The 27,782-nt window shown below is 54.5% G+C and overlaps 1 protein-coding gene across 1 annotated transcript in view; it reads left to right on the plus strand.

The window, feature by feature from the left end:
- GRK5 (G protein-coupled receptor kinase 5) overlaps nt 1-27,782 on the plus strand; it is a 221,123-nt gene that overhangs the window by 166,918 nt on the left and 26,423 nt on the right. Inside the window, exons 4-5 of the mRNA XM_082673361.1 lie at nt 3,239-3,316; nt 27,420-27,520. Coding sequence (XP_082529487.1) covers nt 3,239-3,316; nt 27,420-27,520 — 179 coding nt within the window. The remainder of the gene's footprint in view (nt 1-3,238; nt 3,317-27,419; nt 27,521-27,782) is intronic.

Consider the following 27,782-nt stretch of genomic DNA (forward strand, 5'->3'; position numbering starts at 1 on the left):
AGGAGCTGGGTCTTCAGAAGGGGGTCCAGGAACCCGGGTGCCCAGGCGGCGAGGGAGCCCGCAGGGTGGGGAGTGACTCCAGAGGGGCAAACGGAGACCCCCACCCCCATGGTCAGGCACCAGCAAGACGCTGAGGCCAAGGTGGGAGGAGCCGGGTGTTTCTCCAGAAAGAGCCATGGGGAGCAGCCCTGCCAGCCGGGCGTGTCACTTGTCCCTGCCGCGAGGACTCTGGAAAAGCTGACCACATCGGTAATTACAGAAGCCGGAGGTGGCGAGACCTCAGCCTCTCTGATTTCATCTTCCTGCCAGGGCAGGAGAAGGGCTCCCGGGACGAGGAGGTGACATCTCGAGTTGGTCAGAGGCCGAGAGGAATTCAGCTCAGACTCGCTCTGTAAAGCAGTGCCGGCTTCTGTGGAAACGTGGCAGGGCCCCTCGCACCGGTTTGCAGTCTTCATGTTTTTAAAAACTCATCTGAGGGAAATGTGTTTTAATAGAGGACGTATTTTTATTAGCATTTTCTGAGATGGGTGATGCAATTAGAGCCAGCCAAGAGAGAGAATGAAATATTAGGTTTATAAACTAGGATGTACACAGATGTTTATACTCTTTGGCAAGTACAGATACGTAAATAATTCTTTTCGCCTTAAACACAATGCAGTGTTCTGCTCTTTGTGTTACAGCATCTCCTCCCCAAAGGCCATTCCTGTGTTTGGCATAAATCACCGTGCAAAGAGAAGGCTCATTAAATGCCTGCCTCCGTTGGCACCATGGATGTATCTGGGGAAGAGAAATACCCTCCGCGTGGACTGGCACAGGAGCTCTTTGGCGCTCTGGCTGTTAGGGTTGAGCTCTGGGCAGGAGAAGGTTTCAGATGGGCAACACGGCAGGGAGGACAGTGTGTGTCCCCTCTGTTGGGAGGAGGGGACAAGCCCACCACCCTCCCTGGTTGGAGGGAATTCTCACGGATGGAGGTCACGGGGGCATCCTGGCATGTGGTTCACCTCTCTGTTCGTTGAAGTCATTGTCGGGCTGCCGCTTCCAGAGCCCACTCTAATAGTAAAATTCTAGGCTGCTGGCCCAGCCCAGCCTCTTATTTGCTGTCTGTGTTTTCTGGTTGAAGCTGATTTCAGCAGCTTTGGCCGACTACCTGGGCAAGGGTGTTCCCGTAGCAGCGGGTTCCCGGGTGGTCCCCCGCCTCTGGTTGTGTGATCGGCCTGAGCTCTGCCCAGCCGAGCTGCCATGGTGCTTTTTCTCTGTAGGTGGCCTCTCAGGACGGGTCCCCCGTGAGCCCCTCTCGGAGGTCACCGTGGAGACTTGGCCTGTCACTCCAGGTGACTTAATCGGTGTGGAAAGCCCAGCTGGAAGCCTTCTGTTGGTTTTCTGCCTCCCAACACAAATGCTCTTCAAGTGGTGGCGACCTGACATGGACTCTCAAAGAAAGGCCTTTTGATGCCGGGCCGGGGATGCCTGTCCCCGCGTGCTCCCGGCTGCCGCCCTGTGGAACTGTGGCGCCCAGCTGCCCAGCCGGGCCTCTGCTGGGAGGGAGCTGACCTGAAAGGGATGTTATTTTTTTAACGTGGGTTTTAGTACCCAGAGCAATAATATTTTCAGCTGGTTACTGAGGCTGATTAGTGAGCCTTAGGCCTCCATTTGGTTAAATAGAGCCTTCTTCACAGATGTGTTTTGGGACAGTGCAAATCCAGGGTTCTGCATGGGATTGAGTTACCCCCAAAAGGTAGTCGGGCATTTGCCTGTGGCCTGGGCCCTGCAAAGCAGTCTGGGTAAATTCCCATAGCGCCAGACCACCAGGAGGGGTTTCCAGGGTGGCTGGACACTGGGAGCTTCTCTTCTCCCCGCTGGAAAATAGGGGGGCAGTTGTACTCTAGAACCCTCAGCCCCTTTAGAGTTGCAGCTCCAGCCCGGGAGGGTCTTCCGGGCTGGGCTGGGGAGAAATTGGACCCTAGACACTGGATTGAGAGGTTGCTTTGAACCAGGCCAGGGGGTGGGGGGCGGAGGTTGGGGTCTGACTTCACAGCGAGTGGCTGGGAAAGGAGTTTCAGTCCCTCTGTGCTGATGTCATTTCCTGTCTCTTTTGAAATAGCTGTACTTTTGGACGGAGGCTGACAAGTCCTTGGGTGGTGGATTTTGAAATGGTTATAAACAATTTGCAATTAGTTCCCTTGTTTAAATGAGAAGGGCAAGCTCACCCAAGCTCTTCCTTAACTCGAGGAGGCCTTTTACCCACTTAGCAAGTGGGTCAGATGCCAGGGAAGGAGCCTCTCTCGGGTCAAGGAAGATAACACGGTCTGTCTTATGAGGCCTCACTTCTTTCTTTAGAGCCCGGGTCCCACTGGCCTGGCCAGCCATCAGGGTCCTAAGTTCCTTGGTGTTGTTGAGAAAGAGGTCTGGGCTTGGAGGTCCAAGTCCCAGCCCTGCCGCCTCGCTGCAGCCCCCGCCCCTGCCCCCCGCCCCCGCCCACCTCCCAGTGACCCTGGGCGACTCTGCTGAACCTTCTGCTCTTTGTTTGCAGATGGAGGGGTGTGACAGCAGCCCCTGCCCTCCTGTGTCACTACCTGGGCTCCTTTTAGGTTCATATAAGAGCATTTGAAATCTCTCTGCATGTTCCCTTTGTAAACTGAAAAGCTACGGAGTGCATATTATTGTCTTCTCTTGCAAGATGTAGTCATTACAATGAGTATTGATTATGTGCCCGTCTCTGTCACGTTCTCTCTGCACAATCACCCTACACGTAGGTGCTTTTTCCACCTGCACTGTATAGAGGTCGAGGAAACAGTCCGAGGTCACACGGCTCGTAAGGTGTGTGACCTCAGGCAGCCTCTCTCGAGGATCTTCCAGGTTGGTGGCCCCAGTTACTTTCCAGCAGCTTCCTTTGATTTTCCTAAGCCGGTGGTTCTCAACCCCAGCTGCCTGGGTGCCCGGCCTCCATCGCCAGAGGGTCTGACTCCATGGGCATGGGGCGGGGCCCGAGCACCATCGTTGGCTCCCCCGTGATTCTTATGTGCCGCCCCAGTTCTAAGCATGTGTCCACGGTGGAGCAGCGTAGGCTGGACTGGACGTCAGGGCTCCTCCCCTCTCTGGGCCTCAGTCCCTGCCCTGTAGAAGGAGGGGGTTGATCACGTGACCTCCAGGGTGTCTTCTCCAGGGTCCTCTAAGGTTCTACAACTATGAGAAGGTCGTGAACAAGTCTATTATTGTTCTTTTCCTTCTTCTGTTTTAGGCAGAATATGAAGTTACTCCGGATGAAAAACTGGGAGAAAAAGGGAAGGAAATTATGACCAAGTACCTCACCCCAAAGGTAAGAGGCTGCCCAAACCCCAAAGCAGGAGGAATATGGGCCCCCAGGTTTGTGCCAGGCCATGTGAGGAGTGCCCAGCCGCTGGTGCCGTTGGTCTCCAGATCCAGAATTCTCATCCTCCTCCAGAGGCACCCAAGCCTGGCCAGGCCAAGGCAGTGGTCCAGGCCACACCAGGCCTGGGGTGGGGAGGCCCGCTGCTTGGGGGCCCAGTCCCCTCCAGGGGCCCTCATACTTCCCACTGTTCACACCCAGGCGTTTGTGGCAGGACAGGTGGAGGCTCGGCTGAGGCAGGGATCAGAGTGCCCAGAAGAAAGGGCACAGCAGGGGTGGCTCTGAGAGGTCAGCGTGACGGGAAGGGGCCAGGGCTGATGGGAAGGAAAGGGGCTGGCTGAAGCCGCGCCGGCAGAGGCAAAGTCAGCTGAACACACAGCAGGGTGCAGCGTACTCTGAAGTGTTCTGGAGGATGCTCAAGGGCCTCAGGACCGGGGTCCCCCCCGTGGCCTGTGTGCACTCACAGTGGCACGGGCGCTGGATGCAGTTAAACATGGATGCTACGGCTCCTCAGCTTGAGTTCCACTCAGGAGTCAGAGGCGGGACTGTGGACACAAGGAGTCCAGCTCACACACACCAGCTCCTCCAGCAGCAGGTGGGCTGCTGAAGGCATCCAGGGTGACACGAGGGGATTGAACCCACAGTAGCTCCTTCCGAGTTTACAGCCAGGCCTTCTCCTCTCCCCGTACATATGGATGGTTTCTGCACAGTTTTTTTTGTTGTTGTTTTGTTTTTTAAAGCTTCATTTTAATTAGCTTCATTTAAAAGAAAAAATTTATTTATTTATTTTTGGCCGTGTTTGTTCTTCGTTTCTGTGCGAGGGCTTTCTCTAGTTGTGGTGAGCGGGGGCCACTCTTCATCGCGGTGCGCGGGCCTCTCACTGTCGCGGCCTCTCTTGTTGCGGAGCACGGGCTCCAGACGCGCAGGCTCAGTAGTTGTGGCTCACGGGCGTAGTTGCTCCGCGGCATGTGGGATCTTCCCAGACCAGGGCTCGAACCTGTGTACCCTGCATTGGCAGGCGGATTCTCAACCACTGCGCCGCCAGGGAAGCCCCTCTGCACAGTCTTATATATTTTATTCACACGGCACGGAAGTCCCTTGAGTCACCTTGTCGTTCTCAGCAGGGGTCACAGGTCCTTGGCAGCTCTGCTCCCACCTCACACCCTCGCTGCCCCCTGGGATGTTAGGGAGGTCCCAGGGGCCTGAGTGCGTGACGAGGACCACCCAGGCCACACTGAGCCTTGCTCTGTAGCAGGTGTGCTCGCCTCCATCGCCTGCCGGCGGCCAGCCCAGCCTCACCCCACAGGCGTCTCCGTGTCCCTTTCCCCTGCTCCTGCTGAGACACCACCCCCAGTTGCTTCCCTTTTCTGCTTCTGCTGCCGTCGTAATCATACACATCTCTTAATGGAATGGCGGGCAACCCCAGGGCCTTTGCACTTTTCAGAAGCGAGTGGATTCATGTTCATAAACTCCTCCAGACGCTGGACAGGGCTGGCTCGCTCTGCACAAGGCGTGGCCCTGGGCACACCTGGCTGCCCTCTCCATCTGCAGGGCCACCAGGCTGCGTGGCCTCGCTTTGTTCCAGGTACGGGCCTGAAAGTCTTTAGGTTGAAAATGGTCAAGGAGGAGACGTGTCTGAGCAGGGTCCCCCTTTGCCCGCAGTCGCAGTCGCTGACCTGTTGAGAGGCTGCAGGGATGTTTTCGGTCTCCTGGCCACCACTTGACACAGGGAGTCCACTCCGGGCATAAGAGGCCTGAGGGGCGTAAACACACCCGGGGGAAGAGAACAGCTCAGTGCTGAGCACCTAAAGCAAGCCAGACACCAACTAGACGCTATCTGTGACGGTTCCGGCCTTCACGAGATGAGAGGTGGATAGACAGCCCTGTTTACAGGCGGCTGCCGGGGCCCAGAGCAGAGAGTGACCTGCTACGGCCGCGCAGCTGATAGACTCTTGCTGCCCTCGGCCAAGGTGGTTTCCACAGTGGCTCAGCTTTGTCCGTCCGGTTCTCCATCTGCGCCCCCCTTTCGGGCTGCCCACCTGCTGGGGTTCCCTCTCAAACAGTGGCAGCTAACATATACTGAGGACCCAGTGTGTGCAGGCACAGTCTCACCTAGTCTGGCTGTCAACCGTGTGATGTGATTCTATTGGCTCCGTCTTGCGCGGACACGGAGCCTCAGGAGGTGCTGTCGCTGCCCCAGGCGACAGCTGGGAGTTGAGCCCAGGTCGCGGTGATCCCAGAGCCTCTGGCTTTGGCCCTGTGCTGCACTGTGTCCACCGCCCGCCCCCGCGCATCTGCTGGCCTGGCCAGGATCTGTGGTGAGGATGAGGTTGTGCCTTTGCCTGGCCTTGCTGCCTCGCTTGGCCTATCCAAGGGCTGCTGCAGGGGCCATTTCCCTCTCCCCCCGCCGGCCGACCTTGACCAGAAGCCTCTGCTCACAGACCCCAGTCGGGGCCCCTCCCTACCCCTGCTCAGCGCTGCCTCTATCTCCTGGAGGGGTGGGGCCCAGCCTCCCCGGCAGCTCAGACCGTTTTACAGGTGCCTCAGAGCTTGCCAGCATTTTTTCCTTAAGTTCCTCAATTTAAAAAATTTAAACCACAGCATATGTTATGGCCCAGGGGCCTGGGGAAGGTGGTCGAAGCGGTCCCGTGGGTTGACTGTTTTCCAATAATAAGTGTTGCGCTGCCTTCCTAGTCCTTCCTGCAGTCACTCTCCCAGGAGCCTGTGTTACTTCTCAGCGCTGCGGATACCCCGGGTGCTGGGGAGCGAGCGCTGGGAGAGGAGCCACGTGGCTGAGGCCCCAGCACTGGCTCTGAGGCCTTCGAACGACGCCCAGGACCCCTGTCCCCAAACCCAGGTAGTCCTCACCTTGTACCCACTCCTCAAGGTGCAGCTCATGTGTCTCGGCTCCAGGCGGCATTTTCCAAAGGGTAGAAGGTGGAACACTGGCCATTCGAGAGGCTCTGGGAAAAAAAACACAGGACAATTACCTGTGGGCAGCACTGCTCGCCGGGTCTCTCCCGTGTAAAGATTCGCCCAGCCTGTGAGCATGTTAAAGGCTCTGAGAAGTCCCTCAGTAAAGAAACCTGCTTAACTGCTAATAAAGCATTTCCCAAACTTTTTCTTTTTTTCAATTTCACATCCTGCTCAATACATCTTGGGCTGCAGAACACATGCAGGGGTCTTCACGACCTGGCCTCCAGTTTCCTCTCCCAAAGGCCCCACGCTGGGCTCCAGCCACGCCACCTCCCAGCCTCATCTTGATGTCCCCATCTCGTCACCCTTGTCCATCTGTTCCCTGCAAGGCCCCGCACCCGGAAGGAGCTGCCACCCCCCCACCGTCTTTCTGCCCCCCACACCCCACCCCGTCTTTCTGCCGCTGTGTCTCTGCTTCTCCGCACAGAGCCTCTTCTGCCTCTGGTCAGAAGCCATCGCTCCCACCTGGGTGGTCTCCCAGCTCGCCCCTCTGTCGTGCCTCTGCAGGTCCGTGGGGTCAGTGCTTCCACGCCCTGGAGAAGGTGGCTCCTGAGGACCCCACCTTCCAAAGGGGGTGACAGCACGTCAACAGATCGGTGGAATGCAGTGTGATGGGAGCAGTGGCTGACGGTGCACAGGGAAGTGTGAGGGTGGGAAGGTCTGCGGAGGCTGTCCTAGACCGGCCTGGGCGAGCCAGGGAGCCGTCTGGGAGTGGATGCAGCTGAATCGAATTTCAATGTGATGTTGAGGGGAAGCCAGGTGCAAGTGAAAGGAAAGGAGAAGGGCCTTTCATGCGCAAAGGTCTAGAGCAGGGGCTCTCACCTGGGGATGTTTTGCCCTCCCCCGCGCCCCGCCCCGGGGACATTTGGCTGTATCTGGAGATCATTTTGGTGGACACAACTGGGGGTATGTGCTACTGGCATCTAACGCACATGGGCAGGGGTACAGCTGAGCATCCTGCGATGCAAGGATGGCCCCCACCACGAAGAGTTATCTGGCCCCAAATGTCAGGAGCGCTGAGGGTGAGAGGCCTTGGTGCAGAGGTGGGAAAGGGTGTGTGTGCGGGGGAGAGGTCAGTGTTACAGGGGCCCTCTGGGTGGCAGGACCTGGAAAACCATGGTGGGGAGTCTGACACCATCCTAAGGGCAGTGGGGAGCCCCTAGGGCTCTGAATGCCGTTTGCAGTTTAGGATGGTCTCTCTCCCAACGCAGAGGAGAAAGGGGAGGGGGAGGGCTGGAGGCAGGAGGCCATCCCGGGAGCTGCTGCCGCAGCTGGGGCAGGAGGGGGGGGGAACCGGAGGGGGAAGACACAAGGGCCTTGGGAAATGTTGGGGGAAGGAGCTCTCGGGGGGGGGGGTGGCAGGTGTGGGGCATGAGGAAAGGGAACAAGAGGAATCCCAAGTGACTCTCTGGTTTCCATCTCAAGTCACTGAGCGGGTGCAGGTGCCCCCAGGAAAGGCACGGTACCCAGGATGAGAGCCATTGCTATAGGTGGCCAGGCTAGTAGCTCACTGGGCAGATATGATGGCATCTGTTCTCTGTGTCCCCTGCCCCGTGCACAGTGTTGGACACATGGCTCTCATTCATTGTGCGTTGGTTTGAATGAGACAATGAGGGACCCTGGGAAGCTTCCCTCTATGGGCCCCTTCCCTCTCCCACCTGAAGTCTCTTTCTGGCGAGCTGACACGTGGCTGGCCTGTGTCCCCCAGTGTCTGACAGAGTGTGTTTGCTGAGAGTCTGGCTGAAAATCCTGCTCAAAGTCAAAGCTCATGCCCGGAGCCGGATTCTCGCTCCCTGTGCGATGATGCTCTCCAAACCCTGGCTTGAAGGCATCCATCTCAGAGGCCAAGTCCTCTCTTTGGACACTGCCCAGAATCCTGCATCAGTTGCCCGTACACGGCCAGCCTTGCTCTGGGGGCAGTTAGAGGACAGCAGCCCGGGGTGGGCTTTGGGGTGGGCTGAAAGCTGTTGAGATGTGACACAAAGGCAGCGGAGTGCTGTGAGGACGTGAGTTTTAGGACCTGGTAGACTCGGGTTGGAAGCCAGGCTTGGCCTCTTTTAGCTGAGTGGCCTTGGGAAAGTTACTTAACCTCCCGGAACCTCAGGCTGCTCCTCTGTCCAGTGGGCGAGGGTCATAAATACCAGCAGGACAGAGCCCAGGAGCTGGTACGAATAAGACTCTCCCTAAGCAGGGGCTCTCATCTGACTTTCCCTCTTCCTAGTCTGTGTTTTCAAATTCAGGCCGTTGAATGAGGAAATCATTCAGACATGAACTCCAGCTGTGGAGTTGTGAGAGGCCAAGGAGGGGTCCACAGGGTCCTCGGCCTCAGAGGGCTGGCCAGAGAGACTGGCCAACAGTAATGCATTGGTCAGGATGATTAATGCTAGCTGCCACAACAAACAAACCCCAAATCTCAGGGGCTTCACACACCAGAAATTTCTTTCTTTCTCATGCATGCTCTGCCTGGGTCTCTTCTGGATGAAGATCAGGGGTCCTGGCTGCTTTGGTGTCTCCGCCACCAAAGGGGAAGAGAGGAGTGAAAGACGGACATGAGCTTTAACTGCCTTGGTCCCGATGTGACACATCACTTTCTCTCTGTCCACTGACCAGCAAGGAAGCCTGGGGGATTCAGGGGAGCATATGGAAAATTGCTTCCTGCCTACGTTTCCTCAACCCCAAGCTGAAAACATTGTCTGTTTTCAGGGGCTGGTGAGACAGCTCAGAGAAGCTGCCCAGAAGCTGGTCGAATCAGACATGTGTGCTGGGCTCTGTAGAGATCTGGGCAGCTCACTTTCCAGGTACCTACAGATCAGAGGTGATACAGGTGGCAGGTATTCAGGTGCAGGATTGCTCTGAGCTGGAGATGGACCAGGAAATATTCCTAATTATAATAAATAATAATAATGGATGATCCTGAAAACAGTATTATATATCATTCATCACTACAGACATCATTTTTAAAATACTAGCTCATGGGGACTTCCCTGGTGGTCCAGTGGTTGAGAATCCATCTTGCAATGCAGGGCACGCCAGTTCGATCCCTGGTCGGGGAACTAAGATCCCACATGCCGCGGGGCAACTAAGCCCACGCGCCGCAGCTAGAGAGAAGTGCAAACACTGCAACGAAGAGCCCGCGCACCGCAACTAAGACCCAATGCAGTCAACAAATAAAAAAAAAAATGAAGTTTAAAAAAATAAAATAAAATATTAGCTTATGGAGCTATAATTCACATATCATAAAATTTACTCTTTTAAAGTCCACAGTTCAATGGTTTTTAAAATAGTCACAGAAAAAAAAAAAAGGAAAAAAAAATAGTCACAGAATTGTGCAACTATCACCACTCTCTGATTCCAGGACATTTTATCTCCCTGAGTAGAAACCCCGTACTCATCACCATCACTCCCTATTTCCTTTTCTTCCCACCCCAGGCAACCGCTAATCTACTTTCTGTCTCTATGGGTTTGCCAGTTCTGGGCATTTCATATAAGTAGAATCATACAGTATGTGGACTTTTGTGACTCACTTCTTTCACTTAGCATGTTTTCAAGGTTCCTCCATGTGGTAGCAGGTATCAGTATTTCATTCCTTTTTATGGCTGGATAATATTCCATTTTAATGGATAAACCACATTTTATTTATCTTCTCATCAATTGATAGACACTTGGATGTTTCTGCTTTTGGGCTATTATGAATAATGCTGCCATGAACATCCATGCACAAGTTTTTGCATGGGCATATTTTTAAATTTCTCTTGGGTATATACTTAGGAGTGGAATTGCTGGGTCACATGGTAACTTGATATTTAATCAGTTGAGGAATGGCCAGGCTGTTTTCAAAGTGGCAGCACCATTTGACATTCCTACCAGCAGTGTATGAAGGTTCCAATCTCTCCACATCCTCTCCAACGCTTGGCATATTCCCTCTTCTTTTTTCATCCTAGTGGGTGTGAAGTGGTATCTCATTGTGGTTTTGATTTGCATTTCCCTAATGACTTATGATGTTGAGCACCTTTTCATATGCTTATTGGCCATTTGTATATCGTCTTTGGAGAAAAGTCTATTCAAATCCTTTGCCCGTTTTTAAATTGGGTCGTTTATCTTATTAATGTTGAATCCTAAGGGTTCTTTTTTTTTTTTTTTTTTTGGCTGTGTTGGGTCTTCGTTGCTGCACGGGGGCTTACTCTTCCTTGCGGTGTGGGCTTCTCATTGCAGGGGCTTCTCTTGTTACAGAGCACGGGCTCTAGGTGCAGGGGCTTCCGTAGTTGTGGCTCGCGGGCTCTAGAGCGCAGGCTCAGTCGTTGTGGCTCACAGGCTTAGTTGCTCTGAGTCATGTGGGATCTTCCCGGACCAGGGATCGAACCCACGTCCCCTGCATTGGCAGGCAGATTCTTATCCACTGCACCACCAGGGAAGCCCCTAAGCGTTCTTTTTATGTTCTAGGTACAAGTCCTTTATCAGATATGTGATTTGCAGATACTTTCTCTCAGTCTGTGGGTTGTCTCTTTACTTTCTTGATGGTGTCCTTTGAAACACAAAGATTTTTCATTTTGATGACATTCGGACTCATTTTTGTTAGGCCCATAAATAGGCCTGTTAGACAGGTTAGGCCCATAAATCTCTCTTCCTCTGCAAAACCAAAGCCCCATCGCCTGTGGTAAAGGGCAGGGCCAGGTCTGGTCCTCCACCAATATTCCACGCCTCCTCCTGGTTGACATGACCACATTCTTTAGGCTGTTGTCCGGGTCTAGCACTGCAACGACCTGCTCTTGGATCTTCCTAGCAACTCCCCAAGGTGGGTATTAGTGCGTCTGTTTTACAGATCAGGCACCTGAGGTTTGGGAAGGGAAGAGGCTGGCTTAGAATAGCGGAGGCGGGGCTTTAAAGGAGCTTCTTAGTGTCCTGCTTCGGCAGTGTGCTTTGTAGGACATCTTGCTCTGTTCATTTTCATTGTGCCCATCAGCAGCTCTGCCAGGTCTCCACTCCAATCACTAAGGCCTGGCAGGTGGCACCCAGTTTCAATGTGGTTTTGCTAGGAAGTGTCAGTGGATGCCAGGCGGAAGCTCAGACCTGGCAGAGGGTCCTGTTGAAAGGGCCTGCGTGGGCTTCTTCCGACAATGAGGTGGGCGGGTGGGTTGGGACAGGCTTCTGACGAGAACCCGCCTGGCATCCTCTGTGGGATCCTGGGAATGCCCCAGAGCAGGCAGCTCTTGGAGGGCATTTCTTGCCGGAGGTCCACTGGCAGGATGGCGTTCTCTGGGCCCTCCAGAGATGCGGGCCTCTTTGTTTCTGAAAACAATGGTAGGCTAGGGCAGGGAAGTTTGTTCTTGTTAAGGGGGAAACTACCCATCAACCTGAGTTTCTGCACAAAAGAAATCTATTCCTAGTGCTTGTTTGGCTCTCCGGGAAACATCTACTTTTCAAAAAGTAAGGAGCTTGAATGAAAGGAAATAATAATTATTCCAAGTTCCTCTTTCTCTGGCCCCCGGTCACAGCCTCACTTCACTGGCACCTCCCCCTACCCCACCCAGGCAGTGGCATAGGATCTGAGCTAAACCAAACAGCTGGTTTCTCGAAAGGGGACAGCTCCTCGGCCTCTGGGGCAGTCAGAGGCTTCAATCTTTGTCTTCAGGGGCACATGGAGCCCAGTTCTACCACTTTCCAGTGGGGCATGCTTGGAGCCTCAGTTTCCCCATCTGAGTATGGGGATGATAACAGTGGTGCTCAAATGGGCTCATTTTTCTTTAAATCAACTCATCTTTTAACTTGAAATAAATGAGTTTCAAAAGGAAACTTTGTTATCAGGAATTACCTGGAAAGACAGTATTGATTTGCTGTACATAAAGATAACTGGAAAAGTTATCCTAGCTGGGTACTCTTTTGCTTACCTAATGCTCGGAACCTCCTTTCTCTTTGTTTCTGAAGGGCAAGTAGCGAGTATTAGAGACAGGTTAGCAAGATGGTAGGTAGCATCACACTGAGACTTTCTTCTTGATGATGGGAGACTTGAAAGAAAATTGAAAAGGGAATACTTTTTTCACTGAGTGATTCAGTATTATTTAATTGTGTCCCTGTACCTCGAGGCTAAGACCACTTCATCATCTTTAGAAAATGCTGGGCTGTTTACTTCCCAGCTATGATGCATTTTAGAAATGCTGGCTTGTTGTTGGAAGAGACAGCATGACCTAAAGCAAAGGGCACTAGGACTGAGGCTCGCTCCTGGATCTCCCTTCCTGGGATCTGGGGCCCTGAGGAGCTAGCTTAGCATCCATCTAACCATCTAACCAACACTTGGTCTCCAGGGACCCAAGGCCATGGAATATGGGTGGCCCGGGTAATGCCTCCCTTCCACGTGCCTGGCCTGCCCTCCAGGGGTCTGAGCTCCCTGCTTCTGGCCCCAGAGCCAGCTGTTCATCTCTGCTAAGATCACCTGGCTCTTGTCTGCCTCCCTGCAGCCCAAACGGCATCTCCATCCTGTTGTCAGTGAATCTGGTGAGCTCAGAATCCACCTTTGCTTGAACCCCTCCTGGGCAGGGTCTGGCTGGAAGGACCTGTGGGGCATGGACCCCAGGTTTTCCCACTTCCTGCCACAGCACTGCAAGACGTCTCAAGGCTGGAAGAGGGTTGAAAAGAAAACTTAAGAAAGGAACTTCCTGGGAACAGCTCTTACTGTGTGCCAAACACTGTTCTCAGGGCTTTAAATAACTCACTTAATCCTCATATCTACCCCATAGATTATTATCTCCATTTTCAAGATAAGGAGGTGAAGACACAGAGAGGTTAAGTAACTTGCTCAAGGTCACACAGCTGGGATGGAGGAAGCTGAGACTTCGGGGTCTGTGCTCTTGACCCTTCCCCATCCTGCTCTCCTAAGATAACCTAACCTGGCTCCCTGCCTTGAGCTCCACTCACATCTCTTCTTGATTGAAGGACTGTTAATGACCAGTCCTTTGGAGACTGGCAAACCAGTGCCGTTTGGAGAGCAGCAGGGCTCCTGGGTCACTTCAAGTTTTGCCCCCAGCACCCAGCACTACATGGCTCCCCATGGAGTGCCCCTGCTGCTTGAGCCAGCAATCCTGGTACGTTGGGAGATGACTCCATAGCCCATCCTCAGGGACTGTTCCTCTAGTTCATCCCAAGGGGAAAGAGGACACCACCTAGAGTAGGCTACAGCACCCAGGGGATCTCAGGGGCCACCCGGTCCAAGGCTTTGCATGCAGTTTTAGCTGTAGATTTCCAGATGCAAAGACACGCAGGTCTGCTGTGGTCGACTAGCTTAGGGCAGGGCCCCCTTTGCTCCCTTCCCCGTCCTGGGCCCTGGCTTTGAGAAGAACACTTGTGGCTCCTTGGAACCCAGTTTTAAAACTACTGGGCTAAGCCAAACTCCTCATTTCCTAGATGAGGGAACTGAGGCTCAAAGAGGAGCTGGACCCCTGAAGGGTCATACAGCTGGAGGAGGAGAATGGAACGTTCCTCACTGGGCTTTCCACACCCCTGTGCTGCAAGTATGGCGCAAAGGCACGAAAAGGAATGCTTCCTGACTTCATTTACCACCTCCCACCCTGGTTGGCCTGCAGCTGGGCCTGAATTCCCCCGAGGCTCTTATTCTTTGCGTCAGTATTTGTCTAGATGCTGAGACATTGGTAGTGTGCCAACAAAGCAGAGAAGGCTGCTGGTGCCGAAAGTTCTACCATTTAAGTATCCACACTTTTTAAATGGAGATGCCCTTGAGGGGCATCACTGAATCTAACCCTCTCACACTCCTTTACTAAGGGTGGGTGTTAAAGGGGGAGGTGGGGCAAAGTGACATGATTTTAGCACCTACTGTATGCTGTGTGCTTTACATCTTTATCGCATCCTGTCTTCATGACATTCATTTGTAGTAGACACATTTGTCCCTGTTCTACCTTGGGTAAAGGCCTTCAGCTGTTAAGAGTGAAAGCTGGGAGAATTGAAAACAGGGACTGACACAGATACTTGTATGCAAACATCCATAGCAGCATTATTCACAATAGCCGAAAAGTAGAAACAACTCAAGTGTCCATTGACGGATGAAAGGATAAGCAGAATGTGGTGTAACGACACAGTGGAATATTATTCAGCCATAAATAGGAATATGTCTTGATCCATGCTACGGCACGAATGAATCTTGAAAACATTATGCTAAGTGAAAGAAGCCAGACATAAAAGGCCACGTATTGTGTGATTCCACTTTTCTGAAATGTCTAGAATAGGCAAATTCAGTGAGACAGAAAGTAAATTAGAGCTTACCAGGGACTTGTTGGAGGGAGGGATGGGGAGTTATTGCTTAATGGGTATAGAGTTTCTGTTTGGGATGATGGAAAAAATGTGGGAAAAGATGGTGGTGATAGTGGACATTATGAATGTAATTAATGCTGTGGAATCGTCCGCTTACAAGTGGTTAAAATGGCCATTTTTCTGTTATGTCTATTTTACCACAATAAAAGAAAAAGAACAACAACAGAAGAAAGGTGATGATGAGATATAACCTCGGTCTGTCCGATTCTAGAACCTGGGATCTTTCTTTTCCACTGTGTCTTCTTCTCAGAGGTTAACCAAAGACAAAACCCCCCCGAATCACCTTCCCAGCTGCTGTACGAAGTAGCAAGTCCGGGAGGGCAGGTGGATTGGAGGATGTGCACACTGGCTGGTCCCTCCTGTGCCGGGTCCACCTTCTGGCTCCAGACCTTTGCGCCGTGTCATTAGCTTTTCCCATGTCACAATCTCCCTGCACAACATTTTTAAAGACTGTGTAATTGTCCTTCAAATAGATACATTTATTTCTCTCCCCCAACCTTTCCTGGAAAACACATCCTCTTTGACTGATGTCTTTGGGCCCCTCTTGACATCCTTGAGGCTGCTCTGCCAGCCGGGGCTCCCCAGAGCAGGCCGGAGCATGCCCATCGGGGTCCCTCTTCCTTTCTTGTGACCTTCCAGGTCGGAAAGTTGGATGTTCCTTCGATGCCAGTGGAGCCGGCGCTACCTCTGACCCCCATTCCTGTGTGTGTGTGTGTAGTGTTTCCTGACCAGGATTCCTCTTTTTAGAGTGTCTGGAGATAGAGAAACCAGCCACAGGCTTCCTGAGGACAGCCTCCCCTCAGCCTTGCCCTGGGTAGGCAGCCCTGGGTAGGTCTCTGTGGTGCCTGTGCTCGGCTGAATCCGTGTGGCCTGACAGGCCCTCCCTGACCGTGGGCCTTGGGCAGAGAAATGACATCATGGGGGTTTCAGTCGAATTCCCTGGATCTTAGGAAATTCCTGCCCCTCCTTCATTCCCAAGCCGCGTGGAATGAAATCTTGACTGGAGAAAAATCTTCCCGTGCCAAGGTATTTCCAACACGGCTTCAAATTGAAGCCGGTCTGGAGGCTGTGGACCGGGAGGGTGTTCTGGAAGGTGGGGAGTCAGCTTGCTGTGCTCTCACCTCTCATGCACGAGGAACGAGGGACACTCCCGGCCGTGAGCGTTCTGCACCTCAGCCCCTTAGGACCCAAGTTCTACCCGTGAATTACCTGCACGTGGCCGCCCTGACCCAGAGCAGAGTTGGCCGAATTCAAACCGCTTGCCAGGAAAAACCCTGCCTCTCTGGGTCCTGAGAGCCAGGACCGCCTGTGTAAACAGCGAGTCTTCTCCCATCGCACACTCTGGGCCCACAGGTCTTGACCGGAGATCATCAAGTTGACAGAGCCCGGCTGGCCTCTCACTCCACGTCCAGGCAGATTTTGTTTTGTTAATTATCCTTTTTTGCTTTTGACGTAAAGAGTCATGGTCTGGGTCAGGGCCACTTGTATGTTTTCCTTTCTTTCTCATTCAAGTTGCCCAGCTCTCAGGGCCTCTGGCTAAATTCTGCTAGTGTTTAAAAATGTTCTCTCTCACTTCCTGACCCCTAAAAATCCTTCGTCCTGATTTCTGCGAAGCCACTTGAACAGAGGAAGGAAGGGACAAGACCCTTTCAGTCCCTATCTGCTTTTCCCTTCTTGGAGGGTCGTGGCTATGTCTCAAGGGCTGTGCTTCTCCACTTTGCTGACCCAGGGAATGTGACACCTTGTGACCCGGGGTGGCCCAGTCAGCAGGGGCACCCTTGGAAAGGGCTGGAACCCCCTGTAGAGCAGGCTTGCTCAGAAGACTGCCTGGCCCTGTGGCCCCTCACGCAGTTGATGGTCTCTGTGAACCTGCTCTCTGCCATCTTAAATTTGTCCAGACAAGTGTCGATTTGCCATAGGATAAAGTTGATTCTTTCAGAGCCCTGGTCTTCTCAGAATACTTGCCAGGGTACAGATACCTGGAGGGTCCTCCTCATGGCCTAGCCAAACGCCCTTCGTCCTCTGAGCCTTGATCAGACCTCACCTCAGCCATGAGGCCACCTGTCTGAGCTCGCCCTTCTAGGGGCTGAAAGGCCGCTCCACACTCGGCCACCCTCAGTCCCCACCAGCCTTGAACTCCTGCCATTGGCCAAGAGAGTCTGTTTATGAGGTCACTGGGGTGGAGCTCATGACCTGGGCATAGAGTGGACACTCAGGGACCCTGTTGTAGCTGACAGACTGGATCAGCTCGGGCCCCAGCGGGAGAAGCAGCTCCTTGCTCTCCGACTGGTCACAGCAGTGGTACCACCTCTGGGTCAGCTCACAAAGGCAGCTCTGTGCTCTGCGGTGTCTTCCAGGCCTGGCAGAGTAACCCGCTATCCCCAGGGTCACCCCCGAATTGGTGTAAGAGATCGTTGCCCAAAGACTTAAGGAGATCACCAGGGTGGCCGTGTGTGTCTGCGTCATAATGGAACCGTGGGCCTTACGTAGGACACCAGGCTGCTTCCCAGCACAGTGTCAGGGCAATGGCCTTCCTCACCTTCTCCTACCATGAGAAGCCCCAGAGAGCCCCGGGAGTCCCTTGGACTCTGGGTCTCTGGCTGTTCATCACAAAAAGATAAAGGTGCAGAGTGGCAGTCGGGCAGGAGGTGGACCCCTGGATGTCCCCCTAGAGAAGGCCCCTTCAAGACTGAGTGCTGTCTGTCAGAGACAAGGGAAGATCCAGGTTTTGTAGGGGTTGAAGCTTAAGTAGCATGGGAAGTATGCTGTTTAAGAAGAACGAACAGAACATTAGGTACAAAAGTATTTCCTGAGAATGAGAAAAGAAACCACAACCAATGCCTGGAGCCTTGGAGATTCGGTCTTTTTCAACTGAGATCTCAATTTACTGGAAGTGCTTGTGCGGAAATGCTTCCTCTCTCACCTAGAAAACTCTGTAGCTCCTAGGACTGCAAGTAAAGGGCCCCAAAGCTTCAGCTTCCTCTGCTTCAGGGTGAGTTGCTTCTGATTGGGTACCTGCCGGTGAGCACCGCATTTCCTTAGAGCTTGAGTCAGGTGCCATGAGACTTGTCGTTTTCCCAGCTTCTACCCCAAGGACCTCCAGCAACCAGCTGCCTGTCCAGCATGCGTCTCTGCCCAAGGGGTCTGCATGTGGCACTGTGCTCAGGCCGTGCAGTCCAGCAGCCTTGCTGACCACGTGGACGCTCAGGGAGGCGTTGGCGTTCGGGCCGAGAGCTGCAGGACCCAGACATGGGCCCAGCGTAGCAAGAGCCGGAGCCCCTTTGCTCGCGAGCGCTTGACTTGGCTGACTGACTTTTCCCCAGTGACCAAGATAACAAAACCCTGCTTTTTCCTCTGTTTCTGTTCTCGCCTGGGGCCTGTGGACTGTGCCTGCTGCCTGGTTGATGTGGAAGACGAGCTGCTCCAGATGGACCCAGGCTGCGTGGCCGTGGCTTTGCCACACGGCACTGAAGGTTTTGATTAAAAGGTGGAAGAATGGCTCTTTTTCTTCCTGTCAGCCAGACCTTAAGTCAACCCTGGAGTGAGGAAATGCTGTCCAACGCTGCCGTCCAGTAAATGCTCTCCTTTGTCTGCCAGTTGTGATTGTACAAGCAGGTTTCATTTCAAGCCAGGATTTGGGGTTGGAATGAGCACCCTCCTTTGCCCACCTCCTGCCTGTCCTGCTTTCTTCACCCAGTTCCTGTTCCTAGAGTCTGGCGGGCTGGGCTGAGTTAGTTTACGGAACTCGGAACCGGCCAACTTGAGCCGGGGGAGAGAAAAGCGAGTGGAGGGGACGCCTCTGGAGGGTCCTCCTCGTCACCTGGCCCAGCTCCTGAGTTTACAGATGGTGCATTTGTCTGGATTCTTGGCATCAAGTGGCAGATACTTAACTCCCAGTTGCTCAAACAAAGGAGGAATGTATTGGAGGAGTGGGGGATACGATTAAATGAAACCGTGAGAGAGACACGGCTGTACGTGGGCTCAGGAACCCCTGGCGCCAGGACGCTTTACTCAAGGCAGCTCCAGGTCCTCCCCCAGCCACCCCCAAGCCTCCAGCCCACAGTTTCTGCCCCAGACAAGCACTCCAACTAGTTGTAACTAAGAAAATCCCAAAGAACTGATTGGCCCTGATGTCCCAAAGGCAGGGGGTAGACCAGATGACCTCATGAAGGTTCTTCTGCTATGAAGAGGCATGTGCACACACATTGGTTCAACAAACATATTGAGCACCTACTACATGCAGGGCACATTGTAAGTTCATATCAGCCAAGCAGAGTGGAGAGATTACAGATTTTGGAGCCGGGCAGGCCTGGATTTGAATCTCAGGTCCTCTGTTTACTAATTATTGTGTCTAGGGGCATGTACGGAGTACTAGCTGCTCACCAAGCGCTGTACTTAGTTCTGATGAGACAGGAATGAACAACATTCCTGCCCCTCAAAGAGCTCTCTAAGGCTCAGCGTCGACATTTGTGACCTTGGAACAAGCCCCACCTATGGCATCGTTCCGGGGAGCAACAGAAGTATGAATTTGTAGGAAAACTCACATGGAGGGGCCAGTGACTATCAGCCAGCCCCTCTCCCAGGGTCCCACGATGCCTCTGGCCCTGGATCCTGCTGGAGGCTGATTCCCACCCCTGCCCCCAGCCAGGCCTTGGCAGCCCCGTGTGCAGAGTTCCTGCAGCTGACACAGATCCCCTCACCAAGGGTCAAAGGGTGGCCAGGGTACAGCTGTGGGAGTGCCCCTCCCGGTTCCTGTCCTGGAGGAGAAACGGGGTGGCCCACCAAGAAACAGCTGCCTCCACCCTGGTATGGGTGGGACAGGCAAACCCCCAGTAAGCCCCTTGTTTGGAAGGAAGGAGACCCCCCGGAAGCCCTGTTTCCAGAGTGTCTTGCCTCTCTCCTGCTCAGCTTTTCCTGAAGGTCTAGTCTGTCCACACTGAGAAATTGCAAATAGTTTACATGGGGAATGTCAGCTGCCCACGTATGAAAATATACACATCATTAAGTCCTAAGTGCTTGCGTCTGGAGATAGAGCGGACAGTCTCCTGGGCTGACCTTTTGTTCACTGATGGAACTGCTGCTAATGAGTGCGGAGCTCCTCGGAGGGATGTTTTCATATGTTGAAGCGAAGCATAAGCTGGCCACTAGCCTCTGTGTGTGTGTGTGTGTGTGTGTGTGTGTGTGAGATACGTGTGGCAGCGCTATACAAATAGCACTTGCCGAAACATGCAGAGTCCACTTCACCTCGTTATCCAGCCTCCAAAGGCCAAAAGTCACCTCCTCTTCACTATTCGAGAAAGACTGTGGCGTCCTTGGAGGACCTGATGGTGCTTAGGGATAAGGCTCTCTGACCAGATTGCCTGGGTTTGAATCCTGTCTATGCTCCCACTGTGTGATCTTGGGCAAGTTACTTAACTTCTCGGGGCCTATTTCTGCATCTATAAGATGGAGATAATAAAACCTACTTTGAGAGGATTAAAAAAGATAACCCCACGTAAAGCTCCTAGGACTTAACATATATTAGGTGCTCAAGAAGTAGCAATGGTGACCACAGTTGTCACTGGGAGGTGGGATTGGGTGAAAGGCCCTGCCTGCTCAAAGATTCATCTTGGATGAGGTTGTATTGGAAACAGGTCCTGAAGAGGGGGTACGGTTCGGACAGCGTGCTGTGAGGGGGCCAAAAGGGCTCCTTCCAGTAGCAAAGGCTCAGCAGCTGGAAAGCCGGAGCTCGCCCAGGAAATCACAAGTATGGGGTGAGAGCCCTGGCGAGCAGAGGGCATGATGGGGAAGCAGGTCGAGAAGGCACTGGATTTTGGTCCTCTGGCCGTGGAGATCACTTCCGCTGTGTGCTCTCGGAAAACTCCCTTGGAGGCCGTTGTGTCAACATAAGAGCAAGTGGTTGCAGAGATTCGTGAGGGGCGTACTGGCTAGTCCAGGCGAGAGAAGAGAATTCTTGAAACCAGGGCAGTGGGATGGAGAGGGGTTGGGTGGGTGACATAGCAGGGCTAAGATTGCCGTGTGTGCCTGTCCCCGTCTGTGAAGTGGGGGAAAAGCTGGTTTCGAGTGGGGCCAGGGAGGCCAAGGCTGTGTCCTTTCCGTAGAGCTGGCTTAGGACAGCTGGTTAGAGCCCATGCAGCTTGGATCCACTCCCCGAACTCTGCCCGCTACAGAGCCCCTCCGGTGTCGGTCCGGCTTGACCCTGGCCAGCACTGTGACTCGTAGGGGTCCGTTCTCTTGGTTGCCCATCGGTGCCAGGAGTGGGTTGGATCAGTGAGGCCCCGGGGGTGTTCCCAGAAGAGCCCTCTGTGTTTTCCTCCTGCTTCCTCTCGGTCCTGAACCTCTGAGCAAATGTAGGGCGTGTGTTTCCAGGAGGCTCCAAGGGCGACAGCAGAGGTGCTTGCTTCAGGAGTCTTGGCTACTGAGGAGGTGTGGAGGGTTGTCACGTGGCCCAACCGTGCCTCGATCCGTGGGCGCTGCCAGGGGCGCTGGCCACATACAGTGGATCCCATTTCCACTCTGACATCTTGAAACAAGGGACTTGGGAGCCAGGAGATGCTTCGGGAATAAGGTCCTCAGACACGTGGAGTTTCTCTCCGATGCAGGAAATGAGGTCCCTTCATCTTCCTGGTCCCCTCGGAGCAGTGGTGCCAGGGAGAGCAGAGCAGCCGCCCTCACCCTCATGATGCCATTGGGCTGGTGACTCAGCAGCCGGTGAGAACCAGCCTGGCAAGACCTGATCCTGTCAGCCGCCCCACTTACTTAACCGTATCTGGATGAGTCCTCCGCACTCGGGGCAGCACCCTTTGCCCGCATGGCCCCCCTCCCCTGGTGTACATCCCACCTCTCCCTCAAGGTCCAGTTCCAGTCTTCCCTCCCCAGGGAAGGCTCCCTCCCAACCTGCTCTCTCATTTCCCCCCGAACCCGAAATTCTTATTGCAAAGGCCGCCCTCCTCAGGTCTGAGATGCAGCACTTGGTAATCAGTCGCTCCCGACTCTAGAGGCCAGGGAGGCTGGTCCTCTGGGGGGTGTCTGCAGCAAGGGGCTCCATAGTGCCACCTGGTGGACCAACAGCTGGCCCGGCCCAGGCTGGATGACCTGTGGAGGCCGAGCTGGGCTTGGGCTGTTGGCCTGCCTCTGGGGCTGCGTCCCTCTCGCTGGAGTTCTCTGGGGCAGGCAGAGTGCTGAGTGAAGCACCCACGGGAGGCTTCGTGCCTGGACCAGGCCCATTCCTTCCCCACCACCATCCCTTGCTCCCCAGCCTTGGTCCCTGAAGCACCCCGGTAATCTCTGTTAGCCGGTATGTCACCCCAGACCCAGCACATGCTCCCTCTTAATCCATTGCCATGCAGATGCAGCTTCAGGACAAGTCCTAGCTCTTCTGACTAAGCAGACGCCCTCCCACCCACAGTCCTCCAGCCAACTCTCTCCTCTAGAAACCCCAGTGCACTGAATCATTACTGGCCATCAATACCGTCCATGCCTGACTATTGCAGAGGTTTCCGTGTTGATGGAGCAGAGGATGAGAAGTCTGGCCTAGGCCACTTGTTGAAGTTTAGGGTCATAGGCAGTGAGGCAGCATGAGGGCACTGAGAACTTAACAGGGGAGTGGGGACAAAAGGGAGGAGAGGACTTAGGGAGGAGTGAAGGTGCAAAGCCCATTGGGCCCCTGCACCCAGTTCACTGGCCTGCCCCATTCACATTCAGAGCAACACAAAGGGCTCTTCTCAGTGTGCTCTGGTGCCCAGAAAAACACCCACGCAGCCTTCACCGCTCGCTGCCTAAAGTGTGCCTTCTGGCTAACACGTAGCAGGATGCCTAGAACCTGTGGCACACGCATCAGCAACAGCAGAGAGTGAGTCTGGGCCATAGGGGGGCTGGAGGTACAAAGGGGCAAGTGTGCTGAGTCTGTCCTACCATCTGGGCCTGCTGGCCACCTGGCCCCATCCAAGTGCAGCCCCAAGTTCTTCTGGTACCAGATTCAAGGTCAATTTCATGCTCCACAGGGAGGGTTGGAGCCCGTTCTTTTCCCTCTGGTGACAGGGGCTTTTATCCAGAGGCACAGACCCACAGAGAGTGGATAAAGCACTCCCGAGCTTTAATGCCACGTCTGTTCCCACTGCCAGCCTCAAGGGAGAAGAAATGGGGAGGAGTCTTAGCCAAAGAGGAGGGGGAGGTTTATTCCCTTGCTCCATGTGTGATTTCAGGGGCAGGACAGGTGGCCCTGAGCCTACAGTTCCTCAGGGAACCAAGTCCCATCTCATCAGCCTGGAGGGGAGAGAGCTCTGTGGTTAGCGGCCCAGGGCGTACATAGCCGTGTCCCAGAGGCACGTCTTGCTGTTTTAAGCTCTCCTGGAGTTGGCCGTAGAACCCTCCTTACGGGCAGTTGGGGCTCATCCCGACTGCCAGCAGAGTGGACCTCTTGGCGGGGCCAGGCACACTGGTCACATGGAGGTTGACCAGCCATTGGCTTCAGCTGCCCTGGGCCATCAGGAGGCCAAGTGTTCCCAGTGGGGCCTCGTCCAAAGCAACACCAGCACACATTTCAAAGGAAACTCGGTGCCTAAATTCACACTCGTGTGTTAAGTCTGGGCCTGCAGGCGGGAGCGGCGACCAAAGAAACTGTCACTTCAAACCACGGCTGGCCTGAGGGGTTCCCAGGCCCCAGGGGGAATTTTACCGGCCACCTCCACCAACACCCCTTCTCCGGGCTGCTTTCAGTCCTGCAAATATCTGAGGGCCTTGAGGTCCTTTCTGTTTGGTTAGAAATTAGGGGAACGTCTTTGACATGGAGGAGAATGACCCCAATCCTTCCTCCCCATGCTGACCCTCAGCTTCATCCCAGAGGGACAGTCCCCGCTAGAAAGAGCCACAGCGCTGCCCACCGTAGCTCTCCTGGCGTTTCGGAGGCTTCAGTGCAGCGAGGGTGACATTCCTGGCCAGAGCCCACCTGGCCTGTAGGATACACCCCTCTCCCTTCCCCAGCTGGCCTCACAGGCCTCCTGGGACCAGAAGGGATTAGTTTCCTGGAAAGAGATCTGAAACTGTGGAATTCTTCTGCCTTCAAGCCACAGAGGATGGACTGTGGTTACCGGGACCCCAGAGCCTTCTCAGTGTCTGAGGGCCCTTTTTCTTACGTGACGCATCAGACCTTACCTGTGGACTGGGGAGAGCCTTCTCTGTGGGTCTGCCTTTGAAATCGACTTCTCTGAACTGGAGGAGAAGGACCAATACCCTCAGATTCCACTGATGCAAATAGCAAATGTCCGTTTGAGCAGCGGCTCTGCCCACCCTCCTGGCAGGTTTGAGTGTCAGGTCCCAACTTAAACCGGCCAACAGCTTCTTATTCCCTTCTTATTGGCAAAGGTGTCACTTCTCGGAGTCACTTGAGAGAAGGTTTGGTTGGAATCACTTAGTTTCTTCATGTCGAGCCAAAGACTGAGTTTAAACCCGTGGTCATTAAACCAAACGCGTTACTGACTCCCCTCAGGACTTTGAGTGTGGGCAGCTTCCCCAGAGCCCTCCTGCCAGCCAGCCCCAAGGATTGAGAGTGCTGCAACTTCATGCACAGCTGGGCTGCCCCCAGACCCTGGAAGCCCCTCCCATCTGCTTAGGAGTGTGGCTGACAGGGAGCCCCGCTGGCTGATGGGAGGGCCCAGAAGGGGTGGGTGGTCTGAGGCCATGTTCTGCTTTGCCTCTGACCCCATCCTCTGGGAAGGTTTCCCAGATGACCCCTGCCCCCCAGCAATGATCCCCCCCCTCTCTGAGCCCAGTGGCTCACGGCCCTGAGCTGCAAAATCTCCTATATAAGTTCTATCTGCCTCTGCTGGAGGCAGGTGCCAGGTCAGCCCACGGCTAGGGTCACACCTCAGGGGACTCCTGGGAGATGGGGGTGGGTGACGGCAGCACAGGTGGCCCAGACACCCCACCACCTCCAACCGTACTTACTCTAGACCCACCCAACCTGGTGTAAATCCCCTCTCTGCCGCTTGTTGGCTGGGTGACCTTGGGCAAATGTCTTAACCTTGCTGAACCTCAGTTTCCTCATCTGTGAAATGAACATCATAATAGTATCCACCTCACAGAGCCAGAAGGAATATTGAATGAAAGGATGTGTTGGCCTCAATAGATGGAAACCGTTGCTACCCATTATATTACTTATATTGGTTTTAAATATGGGGCCTATAGAAACATTTCATTTGGTGGAGGAGAAAAGAAATTTGCTGATAAAAAAGTTTGAGAGCCATTGAGTTCCATCCATCCAGCTCATTTTATACATCACCTGTAGCCAAGAGAGGCAAAGGAACTCTTCTGTGTGGATATGACCTTATTTATGTCTTACTGGAGAAAAAGTGCTTTGAGGTCACCTGGGTTCACATTTTAACACCCCTCCCCTTGCATGTGCCCAACACCAGGCCGGGCCACTGCACGTGAGGGTGGGTCCTCCCTGGCTGAACTCCATGACAAAGTGTGCGTCTGAGTGCATACAGGTGGCAACTCGGGTGCCTTTCTGAGGTCCCAGAAATGGTTCTGTTTCTCCCCATGGCACGCCCACCCAGCGTCTCTGCGCTTTGCTGACTCACGGCAGGGTTAAGGCCACACCCTGGCATACTGTGTTTCATCTTGCTTACTAACAGATATATGCGGGGCACCAATTCTGTGCCAGGCACGGGGCCCTTCAAACCAAAACTGCCCCAGCCGTCAGGTCTCTTCCTGAAGCCAGTTCACCCGTGGCCTCGGTGGCTTGTGCTAATATTTGATTGCTTTGAAGTAGCCTGGAATCGTTGATCCCCAAGAGACAGCTGCCAGGATTCGAAGCAAGTTCCCCAAGTCTCAGAAGCAAAAATGACCAACCCCCAATTGTCAAATCTTGAAGGGCCTGTAGGGCATCTCTGGAGCTGTTCCCTCCTGTTACAGAGGAGGAGGTGGAGGCATGAAATGGCCAAGGGCAGAGGGCAGAGCAGAGCTCGGGACTTCTTCCCCAGCAGTGCGCATCCGTTCTGCAAAACGCACAGCAGCTGCTCCAGAAGCCAGCGCTCTGCTTGTCGCTCTCCTGATGTCTCGTTCATTGAGTTTTGTTGTTGTTGTTGTTGTTGTTTTGCGGTACGCGGGCCTCTCACTGTTGTGGCCTCTCCCGTTGCGGAGCACAGGCTCCAGACGCGCAGGCTCCGCGGCCATGGCTCACGGGCCCAACCGCTCCGCGGCACGTGGGATCCTCCCGGACCGGGGCACGAACCCGCGTCCCCTGCATCGGCAGGCGGACTCTCAACCCCTGCCCCACCAGGGAAGCCCTCGTTCATTGAGTTTTTAGTGTGGGGAGAGGGGGATGGTCCAGGGCAAAGTGGGATGGAAGGTGGGGCGAAGGTGCCGCCCCCCAGGATTGGCGACAGCAGCCCTGGGGAGATGCGCTCTGAGTCTGCGGGGTCGTGTGATGGGCTTTGCCTGTGCTTGAGTGTGCAGGCGGCATATACTGGCACAGCGGCCGCCCCCAACACACACACCTGAGGCCTCCCCCGCTCAGGGGCTAGGTGAAAGCCTGCAGAGAGGACCAGAGAGGAGAGGACCAGGCTAGGGGAGAAAGGAAGAAGGAAAGAACTCAGGAATGGGGGCATTCAGAACACTGGGGAGATTTCATTCACCAGAGCCATGCCAGGCTGCTGTGGGCACCCCCTCCAGCCCCAGAATCAAACCCCCCAGAGACACCACCCGGTGGGCTTAATCAGCCCCCAAGTTACAGTTCAATAGCTGGGAAGAGAAAGCAAGCCTTTCAGATTTCAGCATCTTTAGGGGGAGAAAGATGTGTCTACATCCTGTGCTTTGGAGCCCACTCCTGGCAGTTTTCTCTGTCATCCCTGTAGTTGATTAAAGACCCACCTGGTGAGTAAAGAGCCGGCAGACGGTGAATGAAGCGGGGAAGGGGAGGGGTGGCCGGGCTGCCTCTGGCTGTCTCTGCACCTTCTCAAGGGGGCTGCCGCTCCTGGGTAGGACCAGAACCTCTTGGAACTGTCCCTTCGAACTTGAAACATTCAGGCCAGGCAGCTTAACTGGAAGGAGAACGAAATGACAGTGCTGACATCTATTGCACACTTTCTGCTGCCTGCCAGGATCCGGGCCAAATGCTTGACCCAAAGGCTTCATTGATTCATTCCTGGAGGAACAATTATTACTGACCATCCTCCTGATAACAGCCAGGCTGTACCAAGACCAGGGTCCCAGAGCTACAGCGGCAGATGTGGGAGCGGCACGCAGACCTACCAACGCCGAGGCCGTGCCGGTGTCACATCCCTCCCCTCGCCGCTGAGCCGTCCGTCCACCTGCCCCTTTGCCTAGTCCAGACCCTTTCACACATGGCCTCGAGGCCGGGCAGGGGGCCGTCTCATGTCTGCCCTCTGGAGACGCAGCCCCCACCCCAGTGGCTAAGGGACTGGGGCAGCTCCGAGGGGCTCCCTACACTGTGAGGCTGACACCTCCCACTCGGTTCTGACCGCAGTCCAGGACGCAGGGATGTCGTGATCCATGTTCTGCAGAGCGGGGCTCAGAGGAGCCACGTAGCCTTACGAGGTCACATGCGGTGTCCGGGGCAGAGCCCGAAATCTGACCCTGAGTCCCGGCTGGTTCACCACCTTCCAGCCCAGCCACCTTGCCAGACCGCCTACCACGGTGCAGGGGCCCAGGACCAGGTGTGGGTAGGAGGGGGCCCCGAGGCCACCTGGCGCCCTGCCCCCTCCCTCACTGATACCTCCTCTCCTCTTCCTCCCTGCAGTCCCCAGTTTTCATCGCCCAAGTTGGCCGGGACCTGGTCTCCCAGACGGAGGAGAAGCTCCTTCAGAAACCCTGCAAAGAACTCTTTTCTGCCTGTGTGCAGTAAGTGCTCCGGCCGCCGGCCTCCCTCCCTGCTTCCCGGCCCGGGGCATCAGGCCCCTCCACCTCCCCTCGGGCTGCCACACAGTCACCAGGCAAGGGGCTGCCTCTAGCCTCCACCAGAGCGCTGGGCACCCGGGGCAGGTCTTCAGTGCCTGAGGGCCCAGCCAAGCCACCCAGCGCTTGTACACTTCTCATGAAGGGAAAAGATACCAGGGTGCCAAGTCCAAAGAGAACATCTGCTTCAGATGGTGTCGAAAGCAAG

This window comes from Grampus griseus (genome assembly GCF_964374135.1).
Source record: "Grampus griseus genome assembly, chromosome: 16".
NCBI lineage: Eukaryota > Metazoa > Chordata > Mammalia > Artiodactyla > Delphinidae > Grampus > Grampus griseus.